Source organism: Apus apus, chromosome 7 (assembly GCF_020740795.1).
Source record: "Apus apus isolate bApuApu2 chromosome 7, bApuApu2.pri.cur, whole genome shotgun sequence".
Classification (NCBI taxonomy): domain Eukaryota; kingdom Metazoa; phylum Chordata; class Aves; order Apodiformes; family Apodidae; genus Apus; species Apus apus.
In genome coordinates this window covers 14,721,813-14,740,196 of record NC_067288.1, presented here as the reverse complement: position 1 = coordinate 14,740,196, position 18,384 = coordinate 14,721,813, and the positions used below count along the sequence as shown (strand labels likewise).

The following is an 18,384-nucleotide window of genomic DNA, read 5'->3' as shown; positions in this document are numbered from 1 at the left end:
CACTCCCTGTAACATTTTAAGAACTTTGTTATGATGCTTTACAGGGAAAAACAGCAGCTAGTAAGAAAAAGAAATAAACAGCTAGGACTGCACTAATGGTTACATGACCCTTTAATGACAAACTTTGACCTGACTCCAGGGGTGCTGTCTTTATCAGCAGTTAAGTCCCAGAAGTTGCCATTTAAATTTTTTTTGGTACTACTTACCTTTCTAACTAGGGATCAATCAATGAATCAGTGCAATTTATACGTTAAATACAGTATTTTTATAAAATTGTGAATGAATGTATTGTATGAAAAGTTATAAGCAGAAGCTGGAAAGTTAATGACTATCCTGCCTGAGGCTTCCATAGAGACAGACACAATAGTTATCACATTCCTATGGTATGCGTGACACAGATTTCTCTTTTGGGCACAGAATTCATGGCCATGACAAACTTTTTTTAAAAAAATTGAAATCTTCAAATACTCTGTTTTCTGGCTTGGCTATACAGTTAAGGAGAAAGAACATGACAGAGCTGCAGAAGTACACCCTTGTCAAAAAATGGCCAAGGAAGTAAGCTATGCACTTAGCTCCCTTGGAGCTGTGATTTACACTCCTAGGCTCAATTCTCCTGAACTTACTGAAGGATCTGGCAAGAAAGCAGGGAGCCTCTCCACTACTCAAGCAGAAGCTGTACATCCATCCGCCCTACAACTCATGTGAAACAAGAACTCCTGAATCTGCAACGGGACAGGCTCCTCTAGGCTAGAGGCAGTCCCAGGGATTGCAGCCTGGCATGGCTCAACACAGCCAAACAGTTTTGCTGTAAAACTAAAGCTCTTCAATTTCTTTTCAGCACATTGCACTCACCCACAGGTGCTGCAATAACTTATCCAGGATTTCCCAAGTTTTCTGTGCTGCATGATTCTGTGATCTTTTTTCAGAAGGGTTTTGGGAAAACAATGAATTTGTCCTTGTAAGCAAAGCGAAACTGCAGAAAAGCCATGGATGATCACAACAGTTTAAGTTGTTCAGCCTGTAACCTCATGGTTTATCATCCCAAGTCACACTAGGTACTGAGAAACTTGAACATGAAAAGTAGAGAGGCTGATGAGCCCCTGACAGGAGAGTGAAGTTAGCTTACATTTGCAGCAAAAATATTGCCTTATAGAGAGAACACAGAAAACTATGCTCTGGAGTGTGAGGGACTGCAGGGACTAAACTGGGAGAGGTACCATGGTATTTTCTGTTTTGCTACCTCATTCTTCAAGCTCTTTATAAGAAAAATAGAAATCTTAACACAGTGGAAGGAAGAATACATAAATTACCTGACACTTGAAAAGATTCAAGATCATTGAGGAGAGCTATTCAGATGTTTAAACATGACTAGGGATGGGTCAACACTGAAAGCCAGTTCACTTGTGCAGTGGAAAGGCAAGCTCTGGTAATTGCACAGCTTGTGGGGAGTAGTGTTATCCCAATGCCACAGGCACGTGCTGGGACAATGGCATGAGGCCCCACAACTTCCAGCTCTTACTGTGACCAGCAGAGCCTAAGAGAGGCTGGAGTGCTGAGAGGAGGCCTCTGAGTGCCATCAACAGAGACCTGAAATCTGTAGCATCTACGAGGTTCTCCTCCCCTTCCTAAGACTCAGCTCACCCCTTCCAGCCGCATCAGCAGCCAGGTTTGCTGTGACACTTCCCGAGGTCAGACAACTTGTTTGGCACAAATCTCAAGTGCTGCTGCTCACATTTTCAAGCCTGTCTTTGCAACCAGGAGAGCTTAAAACGGTTTTCTGAAGCAAACACTTAGCTAATTGTAGCTTTGGCAGCTGAGGCCTTAAGCACATTCCTATTGTTCATATGCCTTAATGCAGCCTGCTGAGCCAAACGAAGCAAGCCCAGCATGCTCACAGCCTGAACACCAGCACAGTCTGCTGAGTGGAAATAGATGGCTCTCAGCAGAGCACCTCTTGGCTTCCACAGGCAAGGGGAGGGGAGATGGAAAAGCCTGGAGGAGGAGGAGAGGGGAGGAGAGGGGCAGACATAGCTGAACACAAGCTAGATTATATGGTATGGGAGTGATGATGTAGCAATTATAGGTTTAAAAAACAAACAAAATCTAAAAAAACCAAACCCCACCAAACCCTAAAACCTACTAAACTGAAAGTCCAAGACCTGATTAACTCATGAAAGGTGCCATTTATTTTGGCCAGGATAGGACTGAAGACTCTTAACATACAGCTGTTCATCACCTTGTTTCTCAGTCATTTTATGAGCAGACCTGAACTATAGTGGTTGCAGCAAGGACATATAGCAGGAACAGTCAACAAGACAATAACAGTCAAATGTGTCAAACACAGCCATGACAAAATCTGAGTTTCTGAACACCTTAGAGTACAAACAAGTCCATGTTCTTTGCACCAGACAGTAATACATTGCACTGGAAACAGGGCAGAATCCTTCTAAGTCCAAAACATCAAGGGTACTCCTACTCTTGTACCCTGATGATGGGAAAAAGAAAAACCTTCCTAGAAAACTTTTGGTGCCCAGCAAGTGATAGGACTTGGTGCACCCAGGGGTGTCACCATCACAACAGGTCAACTGAGAGAGCAGTGTCTCTTTCCCAGTGTACTAATGCTGCGGCACTGTCCATCTTCTTCTCCTTATGCACAGTGACGCTGGTAAGTTCCCATCTGGAACTGCAGAAGCAATCTTGCCTACCACTTTCTACTGATTTGCAGGAGCAAAATTAAACCCTGTAAGGATACAGCTAAAAATCATCAAATTCAGTTCTGCAATTAGAGTTGAATATAGTAAAAGCTGCAACTTTAATAAAGAAGACTCATGATTAGACATGATGTCACACATTAAAAATTTAATCCAAACAATTTGTCTGTTTCACTACAAATAGCAAACTTGAACGTCCTGGCAAACTGTAAGGACATGATTTACAAATACTAGGTAATGTTTGGATCCAACATTATAAGCAGTGCTCCAGTATTTCTGAGAAACAAAAATGACTTCATTCTGCACTTAGCTCGGTCATTTCAATAGACCAAGCTTCATTAGAGACAACAACCCTAAATGTACATACTGAGCTCAATGCATACAGACTTTTGTTTTGGTCAGGGACCACACAACTAGCATTCACCCTTAGTATTTTCTCATTATTTTAAGGTTCTTTCACTGCGGTACTATTAAACTTCTAATCAGGACTGGCAATCTGCTATAACCTCACAGCTTTCTGCTCTGGAATGGCTGCTGGTGTTAATAAACACATGATACACAGATTCTGAAAAAGCAGTGTTGGGTTTTTTTCCTTGAACTCACATAACAAGTAATTGGGTACTTTTTCCAAACTGCTTTGCTCTGCCATCTAACTGTTCCCCAGAGCCCTACACTGCAACTTGACCTCTTGTTAACTTGATTTTTTTTTAATGTATGTTTAAAAACTTTCCAAATGAATGCCATTAACTCTAAGTCTTGCAAAGTAGCTACGATACAGAGCAGGCCAGAGGCCTGTGTATACTTACAAAGAAAACTCTTCGAATTCCAGGTGCCAGTCTTTCTGTTTTCAGCTTCCACACCAGAGGCAAAGGAGAGTTGAGAAGAAACACCAGAGGCTTCTGGTGAATATGCACTGATGAAATTGGATTCAAATGTAACGTGACCTACACAGAAACAAAGAAATACATTAATACTTCCTTATAAGTTTCAAAACCAAAGTGGAATTTGAAATAATGAATCAAAGGTAATTTGTAGACAGGTTGTGGCTTCTAGCATTCAGACCTCTTGACCCAAGATTACAGAATAATCTACCTCCTAAAAAAAAATAAATAAAAAAAACAGTCAACAGAGCACAGATAACAAAGAATGAAACAGTTAACATTTGTGCTCTATGCTTGCAAAGCACTGCTAAAGTGTTTAAGAAAACCTTGGCAAGCACTGATGAAAAATAGCTTACACAAAAGGTCAAACCACTAAGCTGAGAGCTGGAGAACAAGAAGATAAAAAGAACTGCAAAGCAAACTCCAATTTCTGGTTTCTAGATGGTAGCCTACAAAGCTGGTTTGGAGTAGGAATCTCATCTGCTGATGCTGTTAGGGCATAAATCTAACCTGCAAAACAAATAAAACTAAACAAACAAAAAAAGAGGAGGAACAAATCCAGACACACAAGCAAGCACCACACTAGTTTATGGAAGGAATTTCAACAGGAATTTTAACACACAGGAAAGAAAATGCCTGTCTTCAGGGACTAAATGGATACACAGGGAAAATTATCCCAGGACAGTGAACAAGTGAGGAAACCTGTTGGAGGTGATATTTAAGCAACCAGATTGTGGATGCTGGAAGTGCCTCCTGCCCAGCTCCTTCAGTGCCGCCCTTCTAGAAAGGGGCCAATGTGGGGAAAAACCCATGACAGATAATAGCTTGTCAGTTTTTAGAATGTAACATCTGACCACATCTTCCACAGATGACATTTGTCTCCATTTTCTGCCTCAAAAGAATACAATACCTCCTTTGAGGAAAATGCAGGGTGTTAGTACTCCAAATGCTAACAGGATGACAGACTTCAAACGCCAAACAGTCATGATCTTAGCTATAAAAACCACTTTACAGTATCAGACTACAGAGCCAAAATTATTCTGTTAGCTGAAAATAAGAAAGAAGATTAAGTTATTTGTTTTACAAGGTTCCTACTTTGTTGTTCTGTCTAGAATTGGAGAGGCAAAAGTGAAGTGGAAAGAAAAAGGTGTTTAGAACTGCTATGAAATTCACAGCCATTAAAAAGCTTTAATTCTTGTGGATTTTCAGCTGTACTCACAGCTAATTAGTAATAAGCAGTTTAAACTATTAAATATAATTAGCTTGTTCTAGGTTTATGTTTTCTTACAAAGCAATAAAAATACTGTAATCTAAGTTTACCTAAGTAGCCCAGTTCTATCTTCAACATATATCTTGCCTGATCTGCCAAATGACTTGAAATTTTATTGAATTATTTTATTTTTTCCAGCTCCAAATAGCATGAAGTGCAGAAAGTTTTACACTCTCGAAACTTCAAAATGTCAAAAAGACAATCTATTACACTAGATGGAGTAAATATTAAACACATCCACTCATCATATGCATCCATATCCACATTTTCACAACCAATGATAAATGGTTTCTTCTGACCCTAAAGGAAGTAACCACAAATGTAAATATTGATTACGTTATCTATAATATAGGTTTATATATGTAAAAAAACCCCCAAAATAGAAAACCAGTAACAATCCTCTCACACAGGCACTCAGCTTGGGTTTGCACCCAGGGTTTTTTATCAGAATGTCAAGTCAATGCAAAGAAGAGGCTTCTATTAGAAATGTTAAAAAGATTTAATATTTTAAACCTTTGGTATTTATTAAAACCAGAAATGATAAAAGAAATATATCAGACTCTGAAAATTTCATTTCAGAACTAGCTAGGCCAAGTCCTTTGGGTAATAAGGAAATGGAGACATATCTCTGTTTCAGCTGATCTCTGACAAGTTTATTCAAAGGCAACATCAGTCACACAAGACAGACATTTTAGACTTCGTGAAGCTTTCTGCCTATTGGTTTTGTCACGAGAGAGCATGCAGAGCACTCATAGTACCTTAGTGAGAAAATCAGAGACTCTTTGGAACTGGATGTACTATCAGATTTCATAGTTGCTGCTCCTTTAGACTTTGGAAATTAAATATGTATATAATATACACATGATTATTTTCCATACATGTATGGAAATAATCAACAAAATTTGAGCTGTATTGAGAAGTGGCAATATAGTTATCTGTGCCTTTGGCTGGAAATGTAGGATAAGTTATATCACACAATGGAATTTTCCTATACATCTGCCTGAAAAGTGCAGACTGATCCTTTAGAAAAGATACAGGACTTTAACACAATACCAATTAATGCTGCATAAGTAAATCAGGTGTTCCTTTGAAAATTTTCAGAATAACTGTAATTTTGCATTACTGCACTCCTCAGTTTGCTCATGAGTAAGACAGCAACAAAACACAATGTAGAATTCATATTCCTAAACTTAAGAATCCAGTTAACGTGAGCATGCTCCTGCAGAAGACTGTCACTGTACTGCTTGGCATATACGTTGCCTGTCACTATACTTCTTGGCATAACAGAGTCCTCAGCACCAGCGTGGTTTTCCAGACTAAAAAAAACAAAACAAAACAAACCCACAAAGCTGCTCAACAACTGCTCAGGACCATCTTGGTCATCCTGTTTTTCATAATTCATTTTTGCTTCAGAGCTAGGTCTGCTGAGGAGCAGCCAGGTAGCCTACCCTGAATGCGACCATTCCCACTGAGAAGCTGTACTAAATTTACAGACTTCTTATAGTATAACTACTTCCCCATATCACTGTCTGTGCTTGGTGATATATAACAGTGGTATCTGTTATGGGGTACTTTTTCCTGGTCCTTGGAAAGATTTTCAAGCAAACTTCTGGGGCATTACTAGTATTCAAGAGCTTTTTGCCAACAACCTAGCTGCCAAGCATACGGGTTTTACCTTGTGTAACAGTAGTTGCTGGGCTATCACACCGTATTATCAGCCCAAGAAGGGAAAGCATGGTGAAAATAGCCCACCAGAGAGGTGTTTCTGTGTGGAAGGCAACAGTTTGAAATGGGGAGTCCAGGTAATAGCCTAGACTTCGATTCTGCACCAGAGGTACCTAAATGCCTCTTCCACTCCAGCCTTAAATACTCAAAGGTTTAATGGGACTCTAAGTGCTATGAGCTGGTGACATTGACACAAGCCAAGTTCCAAGCTTCAGCTGTACTAGCACCCCTGGCATGACAGCTTTCCTCTCTCTAGCTCTGTCTTCAGATTTCTGCTGTTTCATCCATGCTCCCAACTTCTTGCTCCTCTTGCTAACTTCTGGCATGGCTGCTTTGATCCATAGCAGTGGAGTATCTTCATCCCTACTCTCTACAGTGATCCGTCTCACCAAAAAGTATTTTCTGTTAGAGTGCCCCTACTGTGGCTCAGGGTAAATCATATATTGGCTGAATTCTAAGTGGTGCTCCCCTTCCCATGGTCACCTTTCTGTCTCATCTTAACTCATGAGCTCTTTCTCAAATGTGTAGACACTTCATAGCACCTCTAAACACTCCACAAATGAATAGAAAAGAACTGGATCACTTCAAACCACCAAACAGAATTTTTCTAATTAATAATAGAAGAGCTAACCAGAAAATGTCTCTTTCCTTTTGTATTTTCACTGGCAAAATCCATTAAATATTTAAGTATTGCCCAGAAACCCCCATCACAAACCAGTCTTATATGTGATCAGCACAGATAGACACGAATACATGGTGGGAAATTCTGAACTCATTGAACTCTGGTAGAATTATTTTTTCTGAAACTCCAACATAAGTTTTGTTTTGTTTTAATAAATGAGGTATCTAAAATGAGATACTCTCCATCCATTCTTATAGGTTCCAAGAAGCATATAAAATACACACATGTTGCACTTATCTGCAACATACTACCTCAAAGCCTTCTGCATCTCAGACAGCTCTATGAGCATTTTTGTCAAACAACATCAAAAGAAGGTTAAACCAGAATCATTAAATGGATTAAAGCATTTATAAGCCACCTAGTCCATTTAACAAGCAGCTGCCATTAGTCTGTCCAGGTTATTTTTAAAACATATTAATGGACAGCACATTAACCAAGCAGATAGTAGCACAGCAACAGTAGAGGACGTAAGTCAATGTGGTCCAACATATCCCTTGCTCCCAGGGCTCATTTGATCACTGAGCAGTTGCATAGCTAGCATGTTCCTTGTGCAATCAATAGTTAGGCCAGACCTTTTGGACACGTGTCTTAGCAAGGGTCCTTTCAGCAAGGCCCAGCTCCAGCAGCTGTCTGCCAGAGCAAGCTGCCCTTCTGCACTCAGACTGTTTCATGGCCTCCTTTGACACACACTCCTCCAAATAATACATGACTTACTTGTGATGACTACAACAACTTGGTCATAGGTGAAAATTAAAGATTAAAGCTATTCTAAAAATCTTACAACAAAACCAAAAATTATAATTTATTTTTTATTATTTTATAAAAGTATCCCAACAATAAAGCATTTAACTGTGACTGGGACATGAACCACAGAGAAGTTTGGCATTTTTGCTAGAATGCATTTTTCAGTGTTTGTTATAAAAAGTTTAAAAAAAAACCCAAAAAACTTCAAGATCCCATATTTCATAGGTGCCACATCTATCAAACTTACACTGGCATTACTTAGCCAGCTGTATTTCTGTGCATTTGTACTGGCCCCCACTCTCTGCAGAGTTCTTTTAAGGTCTCCAGCAGCAGTGAGGTTAAGGCTGCTGCAGAGGCTCCTCTGTCCCCAGAGATCAGTTTCAAGGAAGGCTGAGTATCACCACAGAAACCAACTACAAAAACAGTCTACGGGCTCCTGCCCCATTACTCTGGGAAAGCAATTTGTACTACGTGAAAGGCAAGGGCACAAATGCTGAAAACGGATCAAAGTAAACACTGCTGTTAAAGTACCATTTTGTTTTGCTGACTTCAAGGCATCAAATCGTAGACACTGTTTTGTTCTAAAAAGATGAAAGTCAAGTGCCAAGGATTTGTAAGGTTGAATTAACTATTCTAATGTGAAGGCCTTTAGAGAAATTCATAGAACATTTTCCAAAACAGCCATGACAAATTTGTGCTAATAAACCAGGACAAAATATGCTGGGCTGTATTGAATTGCACTGCCCATGCTAGAGCAGCTGTTTTCTGAAAGGGAAGAGGAAAATGAATTTTAACTTTCAGATAATAGAAACACTTTCTGACTTATAAATGATGCACTAAGGATGAATTTATGATATTTTAGCTCATTATTCAGCTGCAAAGATTAAGTTAACTAGTACAAAAGCAAACAAACTTTAGAACAAAAATTTTTAAGTTTATACCTATTGCTGCCCTCTGTAAGTGTTATCACTCTTTTTGTTATTATAATATTTATAGGACAAATTATTCAGGTATTGAAACAGCTAAATAAACTAATATGAAAAAAACTTATCTTTACGGTGTGTATTATCCAATATATGAGGACTAGAATTCACACTGAAATTAACTCTAAAAATATAAGGCTGATAAAAAGATAAGGCTGTAAAATAATTCAGTCAAGGATTTATCCATGAATCCACCTTGCAGGATCTAGTACTGCAACACTTTTCCAGAGGGTTTATTGCTCACTTCAGGAAAAATCCCCAGGCCAATTTTTTTCTTTTTAAGATTGAAGCAAAGAGACAAAGTGTATTCTTTAGGCAGATACTGTGAATTCAAAATGGAACACTTTTTTCCATGAATTTATGCTATGCTGACTGAATATTGCATTACAGATTTGATACCAAGCCAGCTATAGTAGATTGCAATGTTCAGCTTTCAGTAGCCAACAGTTTCCAAGAGAGTTTGCTGATTTTTCCAGGAAACACAAATTATGTTCACATGGTGTTACTACTTAAAAGTAATTTTGTTTAAAGTGTTCAACTTTTCAAAGAAAGCAGACAGTCTCTGCAAAAGCATATGTGCTCAGCTCTGCTAACCAGATCCAATTTTCACATGGTATCCCCACGCTGGGCACTTGCAGACACAACCAGCCCTGCAGCAACTGGTCCCACAGTTGGATCAATGGAAAGCCTGAGCCCAGCAGTGCAAGGCTGGGATCACATTGCCCATTCCTCCTGTGACCCATAGTAGATACTCAGGCTTCCAAAGATTAAATGAAAACATTTGTGCCATCTGCCCTTCCACAAAGCAATCAGGCTTCCCAGCACTTGAGACCTAAAAGCATGAGGTTTTGCTCAGTTTTGCATAAATCAGTAGATGTCAATACTGTTCACATGCCGTATAATTAATCCTAAGGGGAAAGTCCTCCTTTCCTACATTTTGTGGGAAAACTTCTCATTGGCTTTAAGTCTGTTTAAGGACACGGGATCCACTGCTGTAAGCTGCCAGTACAGCATGTCCCCTACTGTTGTAAGTGGCCTAGTCACAAAACAGTACCACATTAGACTAAGTTTCGCTTAAACAATTAAGGCCAAAGACTCATGTGAGAAGGAAACACTTGCCCAGACAATATTCTATTCTGCACTACATACTGCAGATCTAAGCTTTTCTTCAGTGAATCAGCTGGGCTGCAGAATAAGTTTAATTTTATACTACTCTTGCCTTCTACCACCCCTAACCCATTACCAGATAGTTGTCTAACATGATGTCCAATGCCATGAAGGAAAAAAAAAAAAAAAGGCGGGGTATATGGGTACATACTAAAAAAGCAGTATCTGTCCCAATGAAAATATTTCTTAAACTGACATATAAAAAAACATCACAAACTTCCGCCAGGACCACTTTCCTTAGAAGCATTTAGGGCATTCTGAGCAAATCTACACAGGCTTTTCCAGGTAAATACAAGTTTCCTCTGCTTGAAGTTTCCACAAGCTAGATAGGTGCTAGCCACCCAAGCAGAAATTTCATAGCTGCATTAATGTGCCACTACTGTATTAATATATTTTTACTCACAACAGGTCTTGTTAGTCATATCTCAGTATGATACTAACGATGGGTTCAGAGACTTGGTGGTAGCACCATCTCATCTCTACCCAGGCTCTGGCAGTAGACACAGCAAGTTCATAGTTCAGCTGCAAAACACCATGCAGATGTGACATAGCACATGTATCATAAGAACATCAGGGCAAAACTGGAATCTGAACACAGAATTTCCAAATCTCAGAGCAAACCTTGAACAGATGAACACCCTACTTTCCGCTGTTTCAAAGCTGCAGGTGGGGAAGGGGAAGAGGCTGAGACAATAAGGCTTCACAGAGCAAGAGAAGATTACAAACAAACATGAAAGAGATGATGGAAAGACTTTAAGACAAAGGGTTATGCCATTTGAAAGCTCCCACATATAAAACAATTTGCTCCTCAAAGGTTTTGCAGCCAGACCTCACAGGGATCCAGATGACTGAAAAAAAGCAACAGTCTTCTACAGGTGGCTTTTAGAGAGGCACAGTCACACAGGGAAGTTCATAGTTTTATTGACATGTAAAACTAAATTCTTGCTTTCCAAGCCTGGGTAAAGAGCAGCATGTGTGCATGAGTCATAAAAAAATGAAAACCTAAGAAGCAGCACCAGATTTAGGAAACAGCTTTATTTACTTCATTGTCAGCAACCCACCAGTCCAAGTAAGAGTTGGTGCAAGTGTGTGTCTGTAATACGTACACTCACAAATGGTATTAGAAATTAAATACAAAGGAAACTGCTGTCAGAAGATGAAAAGTAACCATAACCAATACATTGTCTCTCTACTGCCCTGGGGCAAGCCTTCATTCTACCCAATTTATTTTTATTTTCAAACTTAAAAAAATAATCACAACTGTTATTCTCTGTACAAACAAAACAGTATTTTGGGATATTTCAAAGACTGAACTTTTAATACTGGCTAAATGGAAAAAAAAAAAACCACCAAAAACCACCAAAACCCTGAGGAATCGAGTTTTCTATTTAACCAGGCCTACCCATACAAGTAAGACTACTCACATGTGTATACACTTGCAGAATCAAAGCCATGAAAACTGACAAAATCCTCCAGAAGATGTTACTGAGGCTATCATGCAAGTATTTTCTTGCACAGTTATGCCATTCCACACACTTACCTGCACTGTCTTGCTGATTCTTGCCTGAAAACATTTACTGAAGAAAATACTGGCTTTCTTTCCCGCTAACGGTGTAAGAACAGACTGCAGCTCCTTGCATGCAGTATTTTCCATGCAGCTTCAGGTGCATTCTCAGTGTTCAATTTACCTCATTGAAAGTATCACTTGAAATGCAGTTAGTGGAGGAAAAAATGCATGTTCCAATAGTCTATTATAAAAAAAAGATACCTACAAAGCAAATGCCATCATGCTTCTCTGCAAAAAAAATGTCATACAGAGTCACATTTCCCAGCAGTCCTCAAATCTTCACTTGCATATTTGCATGCACTAGCAGATTATGTCTGTGCAGAAGTGAAGACTCTGCTTTCTTGGGTGATGACAGGAGTTAAGACTTCAACCAGTCTTCAGGGTTAGAGATAGCAATTCTCTCCAGAAAGGTGACAGATTGTAATACTTCTCCCTCACTGAGGTCATCACCAAATACTGCCTCTCACCTAGAAACACTAACTACAGCCCTCATCATGTTTATCACACAGCATGAGCTCCAATCATAAAAAAAATACTGCTGTTATTATAAATTGCCACAGCAATTGTTAGAGACACTATCAGCTATAAATTACCTATAATTACTTCAAACTTTTTCAAACAATTTAAGTTTCAGATGTTTGTACCTCACAGTGGTGCTATTTTTGCATCTTCTTTAAATAACAAGTTTTATTGCTGTAGAAATATTCCGTTTGTTTTGTGGGGAAAATTAGAGACTCTTCTAGAGAAACAAAGACTTGAGTATATAAGTGTTATCAACAGCATGATCTACATAAAAAACCCAATTAAAATATTTGTTCCTCTTCCCATATCTCGCCACTGCAAGGTTTTACTTTTCAGCTGATACAGGACCTTGGCTGTCAGGCACAGCAAGCTCCACATAATTTATGTTGGAAATTTTCCCTGATGCTGGGAAGTTGGAGGAGAACAACTTCATTAATTTCAGCTTTTGGTTCAAACAGACACTCAGGAGAACAACACAAACACAACCACTCATGAGAAGTGTTGCTTACACACAAAAACAAATGTACTAGCCCAAAGCTAGCCTGGACCCTGTCCATCAAGTTTGTGATAAACAGACTCCTGGAAATGTCATCACTTCCTTAATTATCCTTTCCTGGGGAAAGTAACTATAGACAAAGCAGTAATTTATAAATACTCCAAGGAATGTCAGATAGAAGTTTTGAGGAGGGACCTGGCAATCCAGAATGTGAATCACAATTTATGATCAAAGTGAAAACACATGCCTGAAAGAAGATGTAAGTGCATGTGCACCCTGTGCTTACACACAATTGAGAGATGTAGAGGGAAGAAGAGGAGTTAATCTAGTAAAGACAGCAGCAGGAGCCCCCTTTCTCTCTACAATCCTGCAACAGCGTATCAGTATCCACAGGTACTCATAGCTGAGGAAAACATGGATTTTCAACTTCCAACAGGTAGTTCTAAAAAGCAGTCAGCAAAACCAAAAAATTTGCGCCATCAGAGAAGTCATTCTGACATTTTTCCTTTTGAACCCTTTAGCCTTCTGTGGTGGGCCTTGGCATGGCTTCAGACACTGTTCCACACAGCTCTCAAGCTCAGAGCAGGTCTCACTTTCAGCAGACAGCCAACAGTTCTGTTTCTAGAAATGGAAAATACTGAGGGGTTTGCACAGTACTTTCCAAGTCATGAAAAGTCACTGCTGCCTCTAAGGGTAGAGATGCATCAAGCCACGCTCCAGCAGGACAGCAGGCTCTGCACAAACAGGCTCCTCTGGCCAACACATGACTTCCTCTGGCAGTTCTGGTGGGCAGAACTTGAAATGCTTGCCAAATCCAATGACCAGCAAATCCTGAGCTGGATAAAAACAACCCACAAAGACTGCAGTCCTGAGCAACTGAGATGAAAAAGCCACATTAAAAAGGCTGAATTTTATGCAAATGCAGATGCTTCTAAGTGCTAATGAAGAGAAGAGAGGGAAGAGGGTTGTAAGGGCTAAAAAAATGGAGGCTGGGGTGCCTGTTTGTTTGTTTTTAAAGACTTGGGAATGCAGTGTCAATCAGTCAAGGACATTAAGACACCAGTGTCATTTTAGTGAAGTAATTGCATGGGAGTTGCAGCTTTCAGTAGACATGGCATCATCTGAGAAAGACACTGAATTACTACAATTTTTGTGGAGCACACTGTCAGTTCTTCCAAGGCTTTATAAGGTCTATTGTGTGCTTCACTTCTGATTCAAGTCCAGTGTTCTGGCAGCTCAGACAAGGTTCTTGGGCAGGGCTGTGGAGAAAGGAAGTAACAGCAGACTGTGAAACCACGCAGTGGCAGAGCTGCCACAGGCTGTGGGCAAGCTTTGGAAAAAACCCAGAATCAAGATATGCACGTGATAAAGGACTATTGCTTTCCAAGCAACAAATACAGGATTTTCCTGGAGAACGTCTGCTGCAGCGTTGCTCACAACTTGACTCTGAGACCTCACTGGCATGGAGCACTGGTGGAAGCAGTAATTCATCTGGACTTCCCTTTCTTGAGTTTCTGATGTGGGCCTTTTCCCTCCCTCTTACAAATGGTATGCAAAACACCATGAAATATATTGTAACAAAAAAGCATCAGTCAACTTCAAGCAAAAGTCACTTCCCAAAGCACTCTGGAGTTTGTCAACTCCCAACACTGAACTGCTTGACTACATGACTTAGTGCGTCAGACTCCAAATGACACTTAGTGTCTTCTTTTGGAATGAGATCCTTTGCCACTAAGCTACTGGTCCTCTCACCTGAAATCTTACCTCAGACTTCTCCATCCCCAGAAAAACGAAGCATCTCCACTACTTCCATCTCTCCTCCTTCATTCCCAGAAGAGCAGGCAGCAAGATAGCCACCTACACCACTCTTCTCTCAAGCCATCTCACCACAGGTAGTTCATGCCACTCCTGGTTAAAAACCCCTGCACATACTTGCAATGCCACTTGCAAGTCTGCTGCTGTAGTTAGATACCCATTACTGCTGCCCAGCAAAGGTGCTCAGAAAATCAAGGAGCAACCACCTCGAAAAACCCTTGCAGTGTCCAGATCTGGTCAGTACCTTGGCAGATGCACAGGCACAACACTTTGTTTCATCCTTGAAAGCACTTTCTAAAGCAGCAACTATTTTTCTTCAAAACAAATGCCTTCGACCTACCAGAAGTATCAAACATAACCACATGCAGCAGTGTAGGCTTCCCACTATACCACAGCAAACAAGCAGAGGGCAGATGCAATGCAGCCTGTCAAATCAAGCAACATGTCCTTTATTTCTCAGCTTAATTCTGCACTACATATTTTGGTCAGCTCACCAGAAGCACTGAATTTATACAGCCAAATGATCTGGCAGTGAACAAATCTAATAGTGATGTTAGTGAACTCTGTGGTCTTACTGAAAAGCTTAATCTCACAGAAGTAACAAATTCTGTTCTTGAGTCTCTTATTTTAGTATGCGTGTAGGACTGCATAGGATAATAATCCAATTATTGTAATTTGCATAATTAAGCACAAACTGCAGGGTGCTTCAAAAATTCTAATCCATATAGCCTGTCTTTTCAGTTCTAGAGCAGCTGGCTGAGCTGACACCAAAAGATCAGCACAAATAAGCCACAGCAGAAAAAGAAGGTGAGCTCATTTTTACTGTATGTGAGATCCTGGAGTCTCAGAAAATAGCCAAAGTAGACATGTGGTACTAAACAAAATTTAGTTTTATCAAATGCTCTTTCAGAGGAAGAAAAAAAACCAAAGTGAAATTGCACAAATGACCAGGGAACCAAAACCTCACTAACTCCAGCCATCAAATAACAAACCTTGAATTCCCTTCCTGCCTGCTGTCAGATCTCCAAGCCCCCTCTGACCATAGCTCTGGTGCAGCAGGGCAGCATGTTGAAACGTTGCTCAGAAAGTGGCCCCTTTATCACAGCTCTATCTCAAGTCTGTCCTCAGAACTCTGGATGCCTGAGCATGAAGCAAAACATTTTTCCCTGAAATAGTCTTGGGTAAAACTCTTGTGGTGTTAAACTTCTGAAATAAGTTAAAATTAACACACTAGGAAATATAGTAAGTACATAGGGGAAGAAAAACCACAAAAATAAAACTAGATTTCACCCTCACTGTCCAGATTGTCATAGTCCTAAAACCCAAAAAACCAGTGTGACATGAAGCATTATCCTGAATTCTGGATGCACTGCAAGGATCAGCATGTATAAATACGGTATCAAGTGACTGTTTCAGAGTCTTTTCCTGTCCCATTTTTACAACTTAGAGGATCTCTTCAGATAGTACTCAAATATTGGACTTAAAGGATTTTGCCCATAATTTTAAGACTTATAAGGCGGTTGGCTCAGGAACCAGAGATACATCACTCAACAGTAATTAGCTATTATAATTAGCCCGCTCCACAGGAACTAACGGGCATTTTAATATCAGGTTTGTTCTCAAAGGAAAAAAAAAAACCCACAATTTTTGCCAAGTAACAGTTATTAAACAGCAGGAAAGTTGGCTGAACTATTAATCTCAGTGGCATTGATCAAAATTATAAAAATAAAGATGAGTCCTTGATTTTCCTGCATACTTTTCACATAACACATGCTAAACATCTGTATCAGGCATAACATCTCAAAGCCATTGAGGACAAGGATGTCAGCAAAAACAATAGTGAATCCATTGCCAGGAACTCTGATTCAATGTATTCCTATGTACTCGATCCTCAGCATTCACACGAGATTAATTATATATGCTCCAGCTCCCCCCTCTAGCTATTTCAGCTGAGGCTGCGTGCCTGAAGCAGTTCAGGAAAATTCAACTGGCAGAGGTATTAAAAAAGAATCCTTCATTATTTTAGGACTTGATAATATACTTATGTACAGAGAACTTTAATCTTAAAATGATTTTTAGATTTTTGTAGACACAGCTTTCTGGTCTAGAGTTGCCAAGTGTCTCCACAAACAACAATTCTTTCTCATAAATAAACAAGCATCTCCACGAGAAAACAACTGTCTCCTTTCCAGAAACTAGGAATCTGAAGCAGTGAATATACTCAAAGCTGAAGAGAAAGTTATTTTAAGAGTTCAGTAGTTCCCTGGCTTTCATCTGAGACCCAGATTAGTAGAGAAGTGCACACATGCGTTCACTTCCCCAGGAATATTTGATCAAATAAACAAAAAAGGCTTGCATTTTTCATGCCAAGTTCAATATAAACACTTGTGGCTATTACATGCACCCGTATCCTACTTCCTATGATAAAGCATGGCCAATATGAACTGTGATAAAAGAAACTTCTAAGAAATACTTGAAAAAGATTGGAATTTTTGAGGTTCTTGTTTAAAGAAAGTGTTTTCTCAGTCTCAAAAAATGAGATGTCACCCCAACAGGGACTACTAATGCAGTAAAACACAAATTCCTTGAAGATATTATAACACTTAATGATATGACCATATATTCACCAGATTTCAGCCTTAACCTGAAAGTGCTATATTACTGATGTAGTTTTGCAAAGTTTGTTCAGAGTAGATAATTCCATACATTTCCAGTCCAATTTCTTTCAGTTTACAGGGAAGAAAAAGCACCCAAACCTTACTAAACTTCAGAGAAAAGTCTGCATGTGTTATGGGAGGTGCACATGCCCCTGCTGTGCTCTCCCCCACATCAGCCTCCCCTCCTATGTTTAAATTTGTGAACTCTTGTTGTCTTTATATTCTACACAAGTGTCAAAGTGACTTAAATTAATGCATACATGTATGTTGCATATTTATGAGAACCAAGATAACTGCACAAGTATGTTTAATGCATGAGCCCTTCAAGGAATTTTCTAGGGGAAGTTTACACTCCTCCCAGCAAGTCAGGAATGTGTAATTTAGCAGCATCTAGCACAGGGCAGGCTAAAAACAAAACAAAACCCGACCTCCTCCGCCAAAAGTAATCCCTCACCTAAAGATTTTCAGATCCTGCATTCAGTGTTATCAGAACTTCAGCCAACTTCTGAAGAAATGTGTGATTTATTTTAAATACACTTACAACGCTGCTGAATCTAACTAATGTACTGTCAGACAAAAATACTGTTGCTTTTTTTTCTGGAGCATACTGAAAATACTGTATGACAAAAAAATCTCTACCTTTGCTATCAGCATTTCCAGGCAACAGGAAATACCTTAGCTGGTAAATCAAACTAGTGTAACTTGAAGTGATGGGTACATTCTACTTTAAGACAAAAGGCCACTTGGATTTGATTTTTACAATAATGGAAAAGATAACATTTGCTCTGTTTTCCAAATCTGATCCTATAAGTAAAATCCGATATTTCCAAGTAGTTTACACTCTTGATTGACACAGTCTCCAGCAAGCCTTGCTGAAGTTTCCTGTGCATTTAAAGAGAAGCTATCTCTGAGGGCTGTGAGTGGAAGCTGGTTGGGAGATGGGAAAAGGAGGCTAGGGGCTACAAATTGTGAATTATATTCTGTGCCCTACACTTAGGTATACTGCAGAAGTACACAGAAAAGGCAGGTTGGGGCAAACTGCCTTCTTACTGTAAGCACATTAGAAGAGGCACAAGCAGCTTCTTTTTGCTAGACAGCAACTATTTTTATTCAAAGCCAAATAGGTAAATCTTCTGTCATCCTGTCAGGCCAATGAGACAGCAG

General features: G+C 39.6%; 1 protein-coding gene across 2 annotated transcripts in view; it reads right to left on the bottom strand.

Annotated features, from left to right (window-relative positions):
• Positions 1–18,384, bottom strand: part of TGFBR3 (transforming growth factor beta receptor 3) — a 115,978-nt gene that overhangs the window by 46,246 nt on the left and 51,348 nt on the right. For both annotated transcript variants that reach the window (XM_051625324.1, XM_051625325.1), the window contains exon 4: positions 3,518–3,655. In XM_051625324.1, the coding sequence (XP_051481284.1) occupies positions 3,518–3,655 (138 nt within the window). The remainder of the gene's footprint in view (positions 1–3,517; positions 3,656–18,384) is intronic.